The following is a 12915-nucleotide window of genomic DNA, read 5'->3' on the forward strand; positions in this document are numbered from 1 at the left end:
CCAGGACCCATGTTAGCCAGATGCACAAGAGGGCACACACATCTGGAGTTCATTTACAGTGGCTGGAGGCCCTGGCGCACCCATTCTCTCCCTCCCTCCCTCTCTCTCTTTCTCTCTCTCTCTCTCTCTCCCCACCTCTTTCTCTCTGTCACTCTCAAATAAATAAATAAATAAAGATAAAAATTTAAAAAAAAAAAACTCTTAGGCTTGGTGATCTTACTGGCTTACCTCCAAAGTAGCAGGGACAATAGGCATGCACTACTCCTACACACAGCTGTATTCTGTTTTTAAAAATCTCACTTCTGGGCTGGAGAGATGGCTTAGCGGTTAAGTGCTTGCCTGTGAAGCCTAAGGACCCCGGTTCAAGGCTCAGTTCCCCAGGTCCCACGTTAGCCAGATGCACAAGGGGGCGCACGCGTCTGAAGTTCGTTTGCAGAGGCTGGAAGCCCTGGGGCGCCCATTCTTTCTCTCTCCCTCTATCTGACTTTCTCTCTATGTCTGTCGCTCTCAAATAAATAAATAAATAAATAGTTTTAAAAAAATCTCACTTCTTTAAGGATCTACAGTAGCCTTGTAAAACTTTAAAACTTTAGCTTTTTCCTAAGAATTTCCCTGCCTACAAAATGAATAAGTGAATGCATATTCACCTCAAAAATATTTTTGAAACTTTGCAAAAAGTCGTCTAATTTCTCTAGGACTAAGGAATAATCAAGCTTTTTGTTTCAGTGCAGGGAGCTAAAATCAGACAAAAGTAGTTGTAGTGAATTCATACATTTACCAAGTTAACAGTGAAATTCCACAAAAGAATGAGTAATCTTCCAAAATGTAAAGGCATATATTATACATATTATGTAGAATTAATACAGCTATTTTACTTACCAACTCCATCAAATCTTTTAATTTTCCAATTTCTTCTGGAATGGATACCAGTTTGTTATTACTGACAACCAAAACTTTAAGAGGAAGATCAAATAGGTATTTTGGCAATGTTGATAAAAGATTTCGGCTGAAAAGAATAAGATCTTATGAGGAACATGCCTAAAACTCAATGTTATTTTGAAAAAATACAAATGACTTTGAAAGTAAGTTTTCACTGATAAGTACCATTTAACGAGTGCTTACTTTGTAACATGTATATTCCTTACATCCACTGTCTTATTTATTCTTCACATCGAATCAACAAGATAGCTAGCATTATTTCATTCTTCTGAGTTGGAGAATACAAGAACCTTAACCTCTGGCTATTCAATAGCTCCATGCCTCTAACCACAGATGAGCTCCAAGAATGAATTTAATATCTTTTGTTCAAATTTATGAAAGAATTATATGTTTAAAAGTATTAGTAGGTTTTGGAGGACTGGAGAGAATTCACAGTGGTAAAGCCTAACAACCTGAGTGCAATCCCTAAGTACCCAGTAAAGCCAGATGCACAGAGTGGGACATGCATATGGAGTTCATTTTCAGTAGCTAGAGACCCTGGAACACTCATTGTCTCTCTCTCTCTCTCTCTCTCTCTCTCTCTCTCTCTCTCTCTCTCTCTCTCTTTCTCTCTCTCTCTCTTTCCTATCTCTGTCTCTCCCTGCTTGAAAATAAATGAATAAATATCTTTAAAGTTTTAAAGTATTAGTAGTTTTGTAACAGTTTGCAGTAGAACAGCCAACGAGTGCCTTTAACTCAGCTTAATGCTAATGCTGAGTTTGTATCATGGCTCTTCTGCTTATTGGCCTTGCAATTTTTAATGTTTTACTTAATGGCTCTTTGAAATGTTTTAGACACTATTATGATCCCCATTTTAAGATGAGACTATAATCACAGCAGTTAAGGAGACTAGTCAGTTACATGGCTGGAAAGCAGGAGGGCCAGGATTCAAACCCCATCAATCTGGCCTTTATATCCTTACTCTCAAAGTCCTAAAGTCAAATTTAAGTACTACAAACTGACTGACATAAATGATCACGCTATCAAAATATAGAGAGGCAGTCTGGAGTGGGGCTGGAGAGAAGCCTCAGCTCTCTTGCAAAGCCTGCCAACCTGGATCCAACTCTCCACATCCCACATAAAGCCAGACAGGCAAAGTGGTGCATGTGTCTAGATTTCATACGCAATGGCAGGAGGCCCTGGTATGCATACAAGCAGGCATGTACACACACACAATCATGCATTTTCTTTCTAATAAATAAACACATAAACAAAAATATTCTTTAAAAATAGAGAGGATCTTAATTCATTTACATGATAACAGACACTGACAGAAGTGATTATTCTTGCTATTATTTATTTACTTATTTATTTATTTTGCTTTTTGATTTTTCAAGGTAGGGTTTCATTCCAGCCCAGGCTGACCTGGAATTCACTATGGAGTTTCAGGGTAGCCTTGAACTTGCAGTGATTCTCCTTCTTCTGCCTCCCTGTGCTGGGATTAAAGGTGTGCGCCCCCACGCCCAGCTCATTCTTGCTATCTATCAAAGTGGCATTTACAGATTGGCCCCTAGAATTGTGTGCAAGGTACACAGGAACAAGAACTCAATATTGTTCAAGCAATGGGTTGGAGATACTTAAGACCCTTTACTCCATTTGGACCTCGTGAAGGACATCCTGAAATTTTGGCTTTAATTACATGGCCCAAATAGACTTAGAGAAGAAGAAACAACAATGCCCCATAACTAGAAATCCTGACCAGGCTGCTAGAATGTCAAATATACTGCAGTCCTATCACAATCCTTGTACACTGTCAGAATTAAACAGGTTACATGGGAAAATGCTGTCTGGGTCCCTTGACACTAGAACACACAAGGATCTTTTTGCAACATTTGGCAGAAAATAGGAGTAGCATAAAAGAAAAGAGTTGAAATACCATCTTAAACATTTACCAAGACATTTTTTCAACAAAGTAGAATGATAAATTGGAAAATAAGAGCAAATTCATTATAATTATAACTTAAGCCAAAAAAATCTTTTTTCAAAATTGACTTATTTTCTTCCTTTAACATGCATGATTCTCCAGAATCTAGTCTCTTTAGACTAAATGATTAAGTCATTCATCATTGCTTTTTTACTACATAGTTATGATTAATTAGCTTTATCTATGTATCTATCTATGTTTCTATCTATGTATGTATCTATATATCTATCTCTGTATCTATCTATCTACCTACCTACCTACACACCTATCTATTTATTTATGTTGCTGGGGATTGAACCCAGAGGCACTCTGATGAACCCTAACCCAAACCCTATCAACATGTTTAAAAAGGAAACAAGAAACGTTAGTGGAAAGACACACACACACACACACACACACACACACACACACACACACACAGACAGAGTGCATGCATGTGTTTGTATGTGAGTTACTTGGGATAGAAATCTAAAACTTTTTATTAAGCAACTGCTATACCGCTAAGCTACATCTCCAGCCCAAGTCAACTTTTCAAATTTTCAACTTTTACAAATGAAGACAGGAAAGAATAGAAGTAAATTTCAATAAAACTATTATAAGATACACTATAAATGATGATACAGAAATGTAACTCAGTTGTCAAAAGATTTTTGTCTATAAAAAACAAATGAAACAAAAATAAAGACAAAATTTTTTAAATGTTTCTTTCTTTAAATGCCTCCTAAGTGTGGCAAAGAGTAATACATTATTATTTGTGATCATTAATTGTATTTACTACTTCCTTATAAGGAAACATAGACATGTAGCTTGGCAAAGGATGAGGAGGAAATTATTCCTTCCAACTCAAAAGTAAAAAGGAAAGGAAAGAAAATAATTCTAAAGTTAAGACACAATATATAAATTTCCCTTTAATGTCACTCTGTTGGCAGGACAATGTTCTTATACACATTGAGTGTTCAATCTTTTAGAAGTATAGGGTAAGAGCTGAGAGTGCTATTATTAAAATTACATGTTATACATACAGTGGCCCCTCATCTCTGTGTTCCACTTCAGTGGATTCAACCAATCACAAATGGATAATACTCAGAAAAGTAACACATCTATATTAAAGATGTACAGACATTTTTCTTGTCATTATTAGCTAAACACTGTAGTATAACAGCTATTTACATTGCACTTGCATTGTATTAGGTATGATAAGTAACTTAGAGATAATATGAAACAGGGGAGAATGAATACTGGTTATTTGCAAATACTGCCATTTTACATAAGGTAATTTAACTATGGTGGATTTTAGTATCTGTGAGAAGCACCAATCTCCCCCACACAATAAGGGACAACTCTATGTATGACTTTGTTTAAAAAGCTAAACCCAGTTTCCTCATCTGTAATGCATAGATAATAATGGCACCTATTTTGATTGATCTTGAAAGATTAAATAAGATAATATAGGTAAAACACTTGTAAGCACTGCGTCATACATAGCAAGTGCTCATTAAGTATACAGGGGTGGGGCTAGGGAAATGTTTCAGGGTTGAAAGATACTTCTTTACACATCCCACCCTCCTGGATTCATTTCCCAAGCCACCCATGTAAAGCCTGACAGACATGTATTTGCAATGGAAAGAGACTGGTATGCTACACACACACACACACACACACACACACACACACACACACACACTGCTAAAAAGGATTTTACCATTAAAAAACAAAACAACAAAATTTAGCAGGGCATGGCGGCACACACCTTTAATCCCAGTACTTGGGCGGCAGAGGTAGGAGGATCCCTGTGAGTTCGAGGCCACCCCGAGACTACATAGTGAATTTCAGGTCAGCCTGGGCTAAAGTGAGGCCCTACCTCAAAAGACCAAAAGATAAAAACAAAAAAAAAAATTATTTTAAAGAATATTTTCTTACCTAATGTTAAGGTATGTTAACATCTGTAGGTTTTTAATGGCTTCAGGGATGGTTTTGATGCAATTATGGTATAAGTTTAATGTTTCAAGTGGTGCAAATAGCCAAACATCAGAAGGAATTTCTGTAAAGCGATTTCTGGAAAGATCTGAAAAATAAAAATAGTGTTTATCAAAAATGCAACTATATCTATAGTAATCAGAACTATTTTCACTCCGAATTTAAGCAATGATTGAAAATATTATAAAATATTTTCCACCAATATCTTGAAGGCAAAATAATTTAGCAATATATTCACAGGAAGTATGTTCATTAAGAAAATGCATTCCAAAATCATATTACAAAATATAATTCAAAATCTCTTAAAATCCAAATATGGCATTTATCTTTAAAAATACCAGTTTGAGTGATGTGGACTAGTGGTAGTGTTTGGTTAGCATGCACAAAGCCATGGGTTCCATCTCCTGCATGTTTAAAAAGAAAAACACTGAGCAATCATGATTGATCTTGAAAAGCAAAATTCCAAATGCTGATCCCACGTCCATTTCCATTTCTCCTTCCTTCCTCGCCAAGTTAACACAAAACCACAACACAACTAAATTTCTTACCATGAACCTTTCAACCTACAACTAAGTTTCTATTCTTTCTATCACCCACCAAAGCTATCACCAGTCACCATAAAAATACCATTTCATTCATCTTAAAACAACTTCATCCCTTGGCCTGGAAAATTTTTTTAATTTCATTACCTTCCTTCATTACTTCTTAGTTTCCTTGGCTAGACTTTCCTTTACCTGAATCATGAATGTTGATATTGACAAGAAGTATCACATAAGGTAGCTATTCTTTCCCTCTTAAAACACATACCTTTCTAGATATTTCATCCATTTCCAGGATTAAATTATATTCATATATTGACAAATGACAGCTTAAAATATGTCTAATAGCTTTTTTATTTATCTTCTTTTATTTTATATATTTGAGACAGGGTCTTTCTACATAGTTCAGGCTGCTCTGAATCTCACTATATAGCCAAGGTTAGTTGACCTTCAACTTGGAATCCTTCTTGCCTTCAAACATACACCTCCATGCTTGGCTGAGATAACTATGTTTTATCTTCAGAATTTCCTCTTACTATCTTTAAGAAATCTCAAATTGTACATGTGTAAATCTACATCGAAAATATTTTTATACATAGCTACTTCTTTCATCTTAGACAATGTCATCAATATTTTCTTAGTGAGTTGTTCAAGCCAGAAAGTTGCCATCTATCCTTTATTCCTTCCTATACTAAAATATTGTAAGCTTCCACAAATATACTCAGGAGGCAGAAGTAGGAGGATCGCCATGAGTTTGAGGCAATCCTTAGACTACATAGTGAATTCCAGGTTACTCTGGGCTGGAGTGAAACCTTACCTTGAACAAATAAAAAAGGGTTATTTGATTAATAATTTTTAAAAAGTTATAACATCACATGGTGTGTTAAAAAATACATGGACTTTTTCAACTTTAGCACTATCCATCTTTTAGAGTAACTATTGTGGGTGGTTTGACCCTGGAAGCTGAATGATGGAGCCAATGGATTCTAAGATGCGATTCCCCTAACCCTTGTTGAGAACCAATACATAAATACTTATTAAATTATTTATCTTATTATAGAACTACTCTTTACTTATGCTATCTTGTTATCCTTAATTGGCTTAAAATTTATGAAGAGCATACACCTGTAACACAGAGAACATCAATGGTCTAGCCTTATCATGTGTTGCTGTCCTCACAAAGAAACCAACCTCCTATCAGTAAGGTTCAACTTCCCCTCTGCAAGGAATAAAACCTACTTATTTATCAATATAATAGCTTTGCTATTCAGAATACTAATACATTGTATTAATATAGGTATTGATAAACATGGATTGAGAAAGAAGAGAGGAACAAGAGGAAAATGAAACTGCTTGATTGTTATTATTAGTTAATAAAAATAGTTATTAGCAAAACAAAATATTAAAAACAATTATATAATATGAAAAGTTACATTCTTCCTCCCACCAAAGGATTCTGAATAAGTTAATAAAATGATAGAATTACTAGTAACCAAAACCTGAACTAGAAATAAAATTTTCTTAATATTCTGGCTTACCTCCTGTGTACACCCAACGGGTGAACTGAACAAGTACAAATGAAGGCACTCTTCTTAGTATAAAATATATTTTTGTTCCTTTTACACTTAGGATTTTACTTCTTGTTATTTTAACTTCAATGCCCTGGGAGTTTAAAGTTGCTGCATACAATTACAAAAACCCTAAACACAGTACTATGCTTACTTAATTATTCTGATCACATATAATATTATGCACTCAAAGATAATGCACTTGTTCCAGAGATAAATTATTGCACTGTGAATTAAAGCTATGAAAATAGGGAAGAGAAAATGGGTAAAATTTGAAATATCTTGAAAATCAATAATGACATTGTTTAAGAAATGAGTAGGAGTTGAAATATACTTTTGTTGTTGTGGCTACTGATAAGATATTTGTTTTACTTTTAGAAGGAGTGCAATAATTAAAAGGTTCAACTTTATCTGAAAAAAAGACTCATGGGAGATTGTCAAACACCTTAGAAGTGAGGTATGAGTTGGACAAACAAAATTTGAAGTTGTGGGAATATGGTTAGTACTATAAACTCATATTAGTGGAAAATATTGTCTAACATCAGAGAATTGGCATAGAAAGATCAAGAATGGTATTCATTAATATTTAGCTTTCAGCAGCCTCTGGCTTTCTACTTTGATGAGTTTTGAGTCTCTTCAGTGTCTACCTCCATCTCCCTGGAGGAGGTTCTCAAGGTAACAGTGAGAGCAGCATTCATATTTAATCTATCCCTTCCTCTACAATGTTTCCTTGGTGCTAGCAGTTGTAGTACAGATGACTTATCTTGTGCTATGCAAACAGATTTCTTTTCTTGTCGCACTTATGGGTCTGGATCTCCCAAGTATTTTCTGATCAGGGAAGATTGCAAAAGAGGAGATAGAAAGAGTATGAGAGCCAAAGACTGGGAATGTATACTCTAAGGCATTTCCCCCTACCAAGAGATTGACTGCTGGATGTATGATTTCACAGTGATTATAGATAACCCCACTGAGGAGGGCCCTTAGTGGAATGAGGCCATGGGAGAGGGAACATAAAAGTATAACCTGATGGGAAGATGACCTATATGAAATATGTTAAAGAAATTTTTAAAAAGAATCTTGTGATAAGGACATATCTTGGATCATCTAGGTAGTCCCTAAGTACCATCAAAGGTATTATTTTAAGAAAAAGGCAGAAATCAGTGGCAATTGCCTGTAAACCCTTCATGACAAAGGCTGAGACAGGTGGATCCGAAATTTAAAACATCCAGGACTACATTATAAGACCATGTCTCTACAGATAGAATAAAGAAAAAGGCAGAGAGGAATTACAAAGACACAAAGAGAGAGGCATATACTGCAGTGATTTGGGTATGAGTGTTAGCAGCCACCAGAAACTAGAAAAAGCAAGAAATTGTCCTCCAGAGCTTTTCCGAAACTCTGCTTGTCATCTCATAATAATCACTTCAGACATCTGATCTCTAGAACTATGAAAGACTAAGTTTCTATTTTTAAAACCATTTCATTTATAGTGATTTGTTATATCAAAAAGTAATAAAACAGGAAAAACAATACATTCCAGAACAGTTATTTATCAGAGTCAATGAGAGAATGCCTAAAAAAAACCTTAAACTGAAGCTGAGGAGATGGCTCACCTTGCAAGATGAATAAACCCAGGTTTAAAAAGTCCAAGCATGGTAGATGAGATAAGCAGACCACTACGGAACATAGGCCAGCAAGTCTAGCCCAGTTGTGCATCTGCACATATATCAATATGCATATACAAGCATATACACACATGCATGCAAAAATTATTGAAATTGTTGTGTCTTTTTTTTCTTGTGCAGGAAGAATGATCTTTCTTAGGGACAAGCACTTATATAGCTACTCAACTAATTTTTTATTTTGTTTCATTTATAAGCACAATTCACATCAAGCATTATCGGCAGTAAATCATTAGTAGACAGATTGCTGTGTGCTGTTTCCTGACTTCCTTCAAGACATGACGTATAAAACTGCTGAGATTCTGCAAGAGATGTTACTATGTAATCTGAAATAAACTTATCTAAATTATGTTTCGTATCACTATTGCACCAATTTCTGTATGCACTATTGCAATGACCAAGGTGCCTGGGAGAGGGAGGAGGTGAGTAAGATACAATAGAAATCAGTTTACTGTCTCCCAAGCTGCAGCCTCAGCACTACTGATGGGTTCCAACTGCTGCCCAGGGTGATGCCTGGCCCATTAGCTAGCATTTCTGCTAAAGTATAGAGAATGACTTTCAGAAATTATACTAATGCTACACTAATTATACTAATTACACTTTGAACAAATTCAGAATACAAAAGAGTATTAAGCTTTTATTGGGAGGGTTATACAAATTACCAAACCTTAAACTAAGATAAATGAGTCTTCTTTAGTCTTTTATAATTTAATGATACAGATTACCACAATCTCTCTTAAAAACAAATCCTATTAATACTCTGATAACATTTTTATCTCTGGTTATATTTCTAATAAGGAAATATGTTGTTGGAACATATCACTGTCATTAATAGAGATATAACAGCAGGATTTTTCTGCTTCTCTCTAGTTTTAGACTAGCCTAAGCAATACAGTGAGAAAGCAATAAAGGAATGGACAGTATAGATAAAGAGAGAAGGAGGAAGCAGGGAGTGTGGGAGGGAAGGACAGAGTGAAGCAGGGAGGAAATTTCTGCCTAAAGAGTATAATTTAATGGAAAAAATCAGGTGAAATCAGAACTCAAAATTCCTAACTCTAGCAATCAAAATAGGACTGGTGCAACACTATACTAGATCAGAATTCCATTCATTTTCCATAGATTATCTCTAAATGAAGGTAGCTACTGTTTGTCATGAAACAAGGACAGACTGAATGGCATGCCAAAGATTTTTTTAAAAAATATAGCAATAACTGATAACACCAGGATCCTCAACTCAGATGTGACTTCAAAGCACTTAGTTGTGTGATTTTTCTTCTTTTCCACCATTATAACCCCTGTACCACATTCCAAATATTTTGTCCTGTTCAAACCACAAACCAAGGTCAGAAAAATTACAAATTTTCCAATAGTATACATACCCAAGATTGTTTAATGCAACAGGAAAGAGAACAAAAACATTACTTAAGTCCCAATTTTGGGAACAATAATTAATTGAAGGGCATTATAAAGCCCTCAGCTGTTCCTCATTCACCAATTCAGAGTTGTTTCATCTGAGATAACACACAGCTTTCTTGACCCCTTAAAGAGATTAGCCCTTATTAATGTTTCAGTGTTTTAATCAATATATTAAACAAAAATTGATAAAAAGTAATTAAACCAGTTTCTTCAAAAGTAAGATATTAAGTCTTCGTAAGCACGAAGAACATTGTGGAAGAGGAGGCAGAAAGAACTGTAAGAGCCAATGGGTAGGAAGGGGCGTCCAGAGGAATTGTCCCACCCCAGAGACTGACTGGTACATTCATGATCCCACAGTAATTACTCATACCCCCACTTGAGAAGGACCCGAAATGGGCCTGGGTTGTAAGACAGGGATCTTAAAAGAATAACCTGAGAGTGATGTAACCAATATGCAATGTATTTATGCAGTAAAGTTCTCAATTCATTAAAAAAAAATAAAAACACTGAGACAGGTTGTTTGTAAGATATCCCTTGAAAGAATAGCAGTCTTTTTTTTTTTTTTCAGATTCTTACTTTTACAGAAAAGTTCAACAATTTCTACCTACTAGATATATAGGTTACATATGGAGTCACATTTCACAAAATTTCACTTTTTTAAGTTTTTGTTTTATTTTTATTTATTTATTTGAGAGCGACACACACACACACACACACACAGAGAGAGAGAGAGAGAGAGAGAGAGAGAGAGAGAGAGAGAGAATGGGCACACCAGGGCCTCCAGCCACTGCAAACGAACTCCAGATGGAAGTGCTCCCCTGTGCTTCTGGCTAACATGGGTCCTGGGGAATTGAGCTTCAAACCGGGGTCCTCAGGCTTCACAGGTAAGCGCATAACCACTAAAACATTTCTCCAGCCCCAAAATTTCATTTTTAATAAACATTTGTTTGCTGGATAAAGTAGTATATTATCTTATAGACAAAACCACTGTGTTGAGTTCCTGTCAAGGACTCAGGAGTCTGAGATTTTACTTTCCCTGAAAGACAACATGTTAGCTTAAGACTGTTAAATGACTACTAGCATACGGTACGAGACTCCTGTGTGGAAGACAAAAGAATCTATTACTCACAGCACTGACAGTGGCAGGAATAGGAGGGTATTTGTGACAGTTCCCCTTGCCCATCAAAGCCTACCTGGACAATGTAAATAGGCCCAGAGACTGTAAGCATGAAGGTACATCATATTACTGGAAAGGCGCCTAAGAGGAGGGAACCCACATCTTTAAAAACAATAAACATGCCTGCTCTGTGTGTGAAAGGAAGAATCATTATTTTACTACACAATATGCAGGACTGTACATTTCTGTAGAACTCTGCTCTACAGACACTAGCACTCTTTTCCAAGGATGCAAGCCAATATGACCTTTCCCGTGGAAGGAGTCATTATGTCTATCTTTCAAGGCTCCTCACTGTACAAACATCCATGGAATGATAGTTCACAACACATAGCACTTAATGCCTCACTTGGAAAATGAACAGAAACGTAACACCCATGAAAAACTGTCTCCCAGTAATATCAGCCATGTTCCAGTAACACTTAAAAGTTGCTGCCTATGGGCTGAGTATGTACCTCAATGACAGCGGGCTTGCTTAGAATGTGGGAAGCTATTGGTTCAATCCCCACTACCAGAATATGGGGAATGTGGCCTAACCACAAAAAATATATGAGATAAAACTTAAACATTGTTAAGTGGTTGGTAAGATGGCTGCATGGGTAAAGTGCTTTCTGTGTAAACATGAGAACATGAGTTCAGATCTACAGACGCCATAAAAACTCGGACACCATAGTGTGCAGACCTATAATGCCAGCACTCCTATGATGAGATGGGCATCAGAGATAGGAGAATCCCCTGAAGCTCTTCGGCCAGCTAGGCTGATGTATGTAGCAGTAAACACCAAGGGATCCTGTCTCAAGCAAAGCGGAAGGCAAGCACTGATGCCTGAGGTTGTCCTCCAACCTACACATGCATGCACACACATGCATTCACACACATGAACACACACACAAGATACAAATAAAATCCACAAATAGATAAAAGTAAGTAAGTAAATAAATAAATAATGTAAGTGTCATATCGTCTGTGGTCCTGTAGTCAAATTCTCATCTTCAGTTTTGAAGTATTAGTCTCTTTTGCAGGCAGTATCTTGACGTAATTCTTTATCATTCATTTAACACAATTCCACTAAACAATGGGTGAAGAAGGAGGTGATAAGAAAAATGTTCACATACCAACTATAGGCAATTAATACTAATTCTTGTCCCACTCCAGTACCAAATAATATGTGTTTAGATAGCAATACTTAAGTCTGAGGAACGTCAGAAGAATCACCTCCACTTACAGCCTACTAAAGTTGCAACATATACACAAAGGTCTTGTGATGGAATCATATGTTATGGTGTCATTCTTAGTGTGTACTGTAAAGTTTAGAGAAGTCTTAGAGAATAAAATTGAAGGGTAAATTATCTAACAGATGAACTTAGTTGTTGCCAGAGTGGGAAAGGGTATTTTGGATCTGCCTTTTGATTTTTAAAGTGCAAAGCCTCTCTTTTAGAATATCCCTTTTCATGGATTTTCACATCACCCCGTAGACCATGTGGACAGAATAAATGTATGATTTACAAAAATCATCCTTCTTGGAAGAAATACGAATGGCATATAAGCACCTAAAAAAATGTTCTACGGCACTAGTCATCAGGGAAATGCAGATTAAAACTACATTGAGATTCCATCTCACTCCTGTCAGATTGGCCACCATCATGAAAACAAATGA

The 12915-nt window shown here is 36.1% G+C and overlaps 1 protein-coding gene across 5 annotated transcripts in view; it reads right to left on the reverse strand.

The window, feature by feature from the left end:
• The window catches only part of Lrch2 (leucine rich repeats and calponin homology domain containing 2), a 136702-nt gene that overhangs the window by 79731 nt on the left and 44056 nt on the right, over positions 1-12915 (reverse strand). For all 5 annotated transcript variants that reach the window (XM_045140632.1, XM_045140630.1, XM_004659114.2 and 2 more), the window contains exons 2-3: positions 4823-4967; positions 880-1006 (exon numbers count right to left, since the gene is read on the reverse strand). In XM_045140632.1, the coding sequence (XP_044996567.1) occupies positions 880-1006; positions 4823-4967 (272 nt within the window). The remainder of the gene's footprint in view (positions 1-879; positions 1007-4822; positions 4968-12915) is intronic.

Source organism: Jaculus jaculus, chromosome X (genome assembly GCF_020740685.1).
Source record: "Jaculus jaculus isolate mJacJac1 chromosome X, mJacJac1.mat.Y.cur, whole genome shotgun sequence".
Lineage (NCBI taxonomy): Eukaryota > Metazoa > Chordata > Mammalia > Rodentia > Dipodidae > Jaculus > Jaculus jaculus.